Source organism: Pan paniscus, chromosome 16, assembly GCF_029289425.2.
Source record: "Pan paniscus chromosome 16, NHGRI_mPanPan1-v2.0_pri, whole genome shotgun sequence".
In the NCBI taxonomy this organism is placed as follows: domain Eukaryota; kingdom Metazoa; phylum Chordata; class Mammalia; order Primates; family Hominidae; genus Pan; species Pan paniscus.
The window spans coordinates 29,512,268-29,518,244 of record NC_073265.2 but is presented as its reverse complement, the minus strand read 5'-3'; the positions used below and the strand labels follow the sequence as shown (position 1 = coordinate 29,518,244).

The window sequence follows — 5,977 nt, the reverse complement described above, 5'->3', positions numbered from 1 at the left end:
CTGCTTTACTCCTTACTTTACAAATATCCATTCCGACCCTACTCACACCCTCCCCACCACCCACACCCAGGCTCTGAGGCGCCCTAACTCTGCTCCGCCCAGGCCTGTGTATCATCCCCCCTCCTCCAGGACCGAGGGGGACCTGCTGGCCGGAGGGAGAGGAGATGCAGTGGTTTCTCCAAGCATCTTACGGAAAATGGAACTTGTGCTCGCCTCCTCTCTTTAGGGGTCAGCCAGTGGTCAGAGCCAGAGCCCTGTGGCCTGGGGGTTGTTTTGTGCTCAAGGGAGAAGCGAGGGGCAGGGAACCTCGAGTGGGTCCCTAGCTCTTTCCAGGGTGGCGGCGCCAGGGAACTTCTAACATGCCCGCGGCACTCCCGGGTCCTAAGGAGCCCCTTCCTGGTCTGGGCGTCTACACTCTGCCCGCTAGGCAGCCACCGGGAGCTGGCACGCGGGCGCATCGTCGGGGTTGGAGACGTCTGAAATTGGAGAGCGCACTCGGCCCCCACCCCTCGTTCCCAGGGAGCGTGTGCGGGTGGAACAATTGTGTGTGAGTGCGTGATTCTCTGCACTTCGAGTGGCAGTTCCCAGCCAGGCTGAGCGCCCCCAATCCGCGGCACGTATACCCCCTCCCCCAAATTACTCCTCATCCGCCTTTCGCTGCCACCCCTAGCTCGCGCGTGGTCCAGTTCTGCGCTCATGGGGTCCCAATTCCTTTCACCCTGGACCGATGGGGGCAGCTTTCAGTCTTCCCCGACGAGCCCGAGGTCCCGCCAGTTTCTAAGGAGCCGAGGGCACCGACTCGGTTGGGGGCGGAGGGCGGGGAGAGAAGACTGCGACTTTGGGATTGGCCCGGTTGGGTGCATGTGGCCCCCGGCAAGCAGCCCCCGCCCCGCAACCGCCGCCGCATTCCCAGGGGAGCGCGGAGGAGGAACCGCTCCCCTACTTCGTGGCCCACGAAGGGGTGGGGGTCAGGAGCGGTCTCCCCCGCCCCGTCCGTCTCTGCCCTGACGGCGCAGTCCGCTCCCAGGACAGCCATTGCCATGGAGACCCCCAAGGCTATAAAGTCAGGTATCTAGGCGGGCGGCAGCTCCCGCGCCGCTGAGCCCCCCAAGTAAGGAGCAAGCGCCCTGGCGTGGCCCGGCCCCCGCGAGAGGGGAGGAGGCGGAGGAACGGCGCCAGCAGCTTGAGGAGCGGCGCGCCCCGCCAGGGCTGGAGGCAGGCGTGCACGGCGGGCGCCACCGTCGCTGCGGGGGAGCGGGGGCTGCCCTGGGTGCGGGTGAGTGGCACGGCGGCTCCAAACCACGAGGACTGAGGGGCGCCGGACACCGGGAAAGCGGTGGGAGACTCGGGAGAGGGTCGAGCCTCTGCTCCCGACGTCTGGTGGCGGGCCAGGAGCGGAGCCCGGAGTAGCGAGCAATCAACACCTCCAGGCGGGAGGCCCGGGGAAGGAGCGGCGACACGCCAGGCGTGCGGCCCAGGAGCGGCGGGGCAGTCGGAGCCTCCGGGACACCGGAGTAGGAACCTCGGGACCCTCGGCTGCAGCCGCCCACGCGCGGAGGGAGAGGTATCAGAGCGCGGGCGGAGGCCGAAGCGCCGCGGGGCGCGAGAACAGGGGCGCCCCCGTGCGGAACTGCCAGGCTGCCCGGGCGCGGCGGCCGGGGCCATGCTCAAACCCAAGGACCTGTGCCCCCGAGCGGGGACGCGCACCTTCCTGGAGGCCATGCAGGCGGGCAAAGTGCACTTGGCCCGCTTCGTGTTGGATGCGCTGGACCGCAGCATCATCGACTGCCGCGCGGAGCAGGGCCGTACGCCGCTCATGGTGGCCGTGGGGCTGCCGGACCCCGCGCTGCGCGCGCGCTTCGTGCGGCTGCTGCTCGAGCAGGGTGCTGCAGTGAACCTGCGAGACGAGCGCGGCCGCACCGCACTCAGCCTGGCGTGCGAGCGAGGCCACCTGGACGCCGTGCAGCTGCTGGTGCAGTTCAGCGGTGACCCCGAGGCGGCCGACTCTGCGGGCAACAGCCCGGTGATGTGGGCGGCGGCCTGCGGCCACGGGGCGGTGCTCGAGTTCCTGGTGCGGTCCTTCCGCCGCCTAGGCCTGCGCCTCGACCGCACCAACCGTGCGGGGCTCACCGCGCTGCAACTGGCCGCCGCCCGCGGCCACGGGACCTGTGTGCAGGCCCTCACCGGGCCCTGGGGCCGCGCCGCCGCCGCTGCTGCGGCCCGGGGCTCCAACTCCGATAGTCCCCCTGGCCGCCCGGCCCCCGCGGCCAGCCCCGAGCATCGACGACCCAGCCCCCGCCGCCTCCCGCGGCCTCTCCTGGCGCGCTTTGCGCGAGCGGCGGGCGGCCACGGCGGCGAGGCTGGCTCAGCGGGCAAGAATTCGGGCCGGCACCGGGCGCAGGGCAGCGAACGGCCCGAGCTGGGTCGGAGCATGAGCCTGGCTCTGGGTGCGGTAACCGAGGAGGAGGCTGCCCGCCTGCGGGCTGGGGCCCTGATGGCCCTACCAAACTCGCCCCAGTCTTCGGGGACTGGGCGGTGGCGCTCACAGGAGGTGCTGGAGGGAGCGCCCCCAACATTAGTGCAAGCCCCCATTGGCCTCAGTCCCCACCCGGAGGGTGGCCCCGGCTCTGGCCGCCTGGGTTTGCGCCGACGCTCCACAGCCCCAGATATTCCCAGCCTGGTCGGGGAGGCGCCAGGGCCCGAGAGTGGCCCGGAGTTAGAGGCCAACGCTCTGCCTGTCTCGGTGCCTGGGCCGAACCCTTGGCAGGCGGGCACCGAGGCTGTGGTGCTGCGTGCTCAGCGGTAAACGGCGCCAAGGCCCGAGGCCTGCTTCCCCCACCCTCCCGTTTCTACTCCACTGGTATTTCTCTCTTCTAGGTCCCTCACCTTTTCGGCAGCCGCCCCCCGCAATCCATTTTGGAACCTGCCTCCCTGCCAAGGCGTGACCTCCACCAGCCCTCCACCAGAAATAAGGGACCTCCATCTTCTTTTTTGTGCTCCTCGGTATTCCCTGCCTAGGTCTAGAGGTGTCGATTGACTGGTTCCGTAGGCTACAGCCAGGAAGGTGGATTCCCCCTCCCCAGCCCTCAGGCTCAATCCTGGGTCGGCCTAGCCACCTGTCGCTCCTGTCCGGCCCCCCTCCCCTCGCTGGGTTTCCCAACAACTGGGCAGCCAGGCAAATAGAAGGGTCCATCTTGGAGAATAAGGACCCAGCCTCCCCACTTTCTGCCTACTGATGCTGACGATCCCACAAACTACCAAAGTCTCCTTTCCCTCGAAGTGTGGGAGAAGGAAAGGACGGAGTGGGCCCTAGAGCCTTTCAGGACTGGAGGGCTGAGGAGGAAGGGGTCTGGCTGTTATGTTTTTCCAGGGTAGAAACTCCTGTCTCAAGACAATGAAAGCATATTTTGGGAGTGGGAGAGTCCCTAGTGTTGAACACCAGTTGTCCCTTGAATCAGCTCCTGGGTAACTCCAGCTCCCTCTCTCTGCCCCAGGATTCAGCTTCATTGATAATGTGGAGTCACTGCTCCACACAACCCCTACCCAGGCCAACTCCGGGCTCCGGAGCCAGCCCGCTCTTCAGCTCAGATGCATTTGAATTCCATCATCGAGGTTCAACACCTCACCCCTGGAGGCCCAAGCCCTATTTCCGCTGGCTCACAGAGGCCTGAAATGGAAAGGACTGAGCGCTTCCCCGCCTCCACGCCTCCCAGCTCCCCCGTCCCGCACGTGGGTGCTCCCGCGGGGCGGAACGGTTGCGAAGGCTGTGCTTAATTGTATTTCTTCCAATCCTCAAAGAACTCGTGTTTTAAGCCTTTGTATATGAAGCAGAAAGCAGCGGGTCTGATTCCGAGGCTTAAGAGCCTGACAATATCTCTTTAAATAGAAGCTCCGCGAGGGGGATAATTGACTAAAGTGTTTGCGACGTGAAACGGCGGCGCGCGGGAGTCGGGAGCCCACACGAGCTGCGGGTCCAGGTTTAAATTATATCAAACTCTGGCGAGAGCTGGAAGGAGCCTGTTAAACGGCTCGTGCTTCTCGCTGGGCCGTTAATGGAGGGCAGGGCGGATGATGGATGCTAGAGTTCGAGATCCGGGACTCCTGCCTTGGTCCTACCGCGTGGGACGCAGGCCCGGCCCAGTTTTATTACTGGGTAGATGAGTGAGTCAGAGGCAACCGCAGAGAGGTGGTCAGAGGCCCTTTCCTGACATTGTCCTTTGTCCCCTGCCTGCTCGCCCCCACCCTCCTGCCCTGTACTGGCCTAGCGAGGCGGCGGGGTTGGGGGCGGGGGTCCGGCGGGACGGGTGCGCTAGGACCTTGCGGAAGCGCTAGCACGTGTGTCAGTGCGCCTGGCCCGCGGGGAGGCGGCAGGTGGGGCTCTTTTGTGAACCCTGAGGGTGGAACTTGAAGCCTTTCACCTGCCTGCAGTAAGGTCTTTGCAAGACTTCGATCTGTTTGCCTTTGCAGTACGGAAGGTTTCTCGCCAGCAACTCCCAGGGAACTGCCCAGAGCGAGAATGTGCCGAGATACTGCTGGGCCTGGCGGTGAGGGGTGGGCGGCCAGGAGTGGGCCTCGTGCAGGTGTCAGGACACCTATCCAGTCCTTGCCTCCCGCTGCCCTCATCCGCTAGGCCAAGCAGGCCGGCGCACTGGACGTGATCTCTGGTGCCCCCTGGTGGCAGCGCTGGGCCCTCCCCGCTGCGCCCCGGCTCGGAGCTCAGACACCTGGTTTTCTTTGGGATCACCCCTGTGTACTTTTTCCTCCATGTGCATTTATCGTGGAATCCTCTTCCTCTTGTAGAATATTAAATCCGGATACTTGAAGTCACTTTACAGCAGTGAAGTGAGGGACAATGAACAAAAAACTCGCATTGAGAGTAGCAGGAGCCCAGACCCTTCAATAAGGACCCCAAGTTAAATCTTCCAAGTTAAGGCTGAGAGCTACAGCTCTCTTCCGAAAAGCTGGAGCTGCCAACCCTTCCCTTGGGACCTGCCGATTATGCAGTTTTCTTGTGATATTTGCTTTGGTTTCTGAGGTATTCTGCCCTCTCCCTCCCCTCTTCTCCCAAAACATCTGCCTCTCCTCAGTCCCCCTGTCTGGGTGGTGGGTGCACAATACCAAGTGCCTGAAAAGCCTGAGAGAGGGTTTGGGGTAGGGTGGGGACCACTGGACACCCCAAGTGCAAACTGCTGCTTTCTGACCCTTGCTTGCTCATGTACTCCCTTTTCAACTGTGTTGAATTTTAATGACGTTTTCAGTGGTGTAGAAATGCAAGTATTTTGGCTTAACAGCATGAAGTCTGGGTTGCACATTGTATCAGAGGTGCTGTAATCTTTCCAGTATCTCTGATATACGGCTTTCTGGTTGAATGTCACCCTGGGCCCTCTTGACTGGATAAACAACCATGAGGGCTCTTCTCTGTGGAGCTGCCGAGAGCTTGGTGGTAGAAAGCGATGTTTCTAAACAACTGCAGCGGCTCTTTCCTGTCTGAACTGCATCGTGTGTCTGACTGCCTTGCTGTCCATACATACAGACTCCTTCCCAGGCCCGGCTCTGTGCAGAACTTCCATGTTTTACCACATTTTTCTCTCCTGAACTCCCTTTGTCAGCCCCAGGGTGTTGAGGCTGGGTTCTCTCTAGCAATCTCTACCTTCAGAAGAGACTTTTCTAAATATTTTGCTTTTCCAATTCTTGTTGCTTTTGTCATTGTGAAGAGTCACCCAGGATGCTGGCGCTTGGTACCCTAAGATCAGAAGTGGTCTGTGTGTGAGCTGTGAGACATATGCACACCCTTTCAGAGTGATATTGTGTGGTGGAAGGACTGTTAGAACTCAAAGAATAGTTAATAAATCCAGTATTATTCCGTTGCGAGAACTGGCCTCTCTTTGCCTTATCAAGCACTCCTGACCCTCGGCTCCCTTTGGAGAGATGGACCAAGCCTTTGCCTCCTGTGGAGGCCCCTGCCTTAGTGAGCCTC

The 5,977-nt window shown here is 62.2% G+C and overlaps 1 protein-coding gene across 1 annotated transcript; it reads left to right on the top strand.

Annotated features, from left to right (window-relative positions):
- The first annotated feature begins 894 nt into the window (after positions 1-894).
- ANKRD63 (ankyrin repeat domain 63) lies at positions 895-5,871 on the top strand. The gene has a single exon (XM_034938518.4). The coding sequence runs from the start codon at positions 1,664-1,666 to the stop codon at positions 2,804-2,806; it is 1,143 nt and encodes a 380-aa protein (XP_034794409.1). The 5' UTR covers positions 895-1,663; the 3' UTR covers positions 2,807-5,871.
- Positions 5,872-5,977: the final 106 nt, after the last annotated feature.

Bases quoted from the DNA above. Each gene is read 5' to 3' on its own strand.
- ANKRD63 (XM_034938518.4), top strand. From the start codon at position 1,664: ATGCTCAAACCCAAGGACCTGTGCCCCCGAGCGGGGACGCGCACCTTC.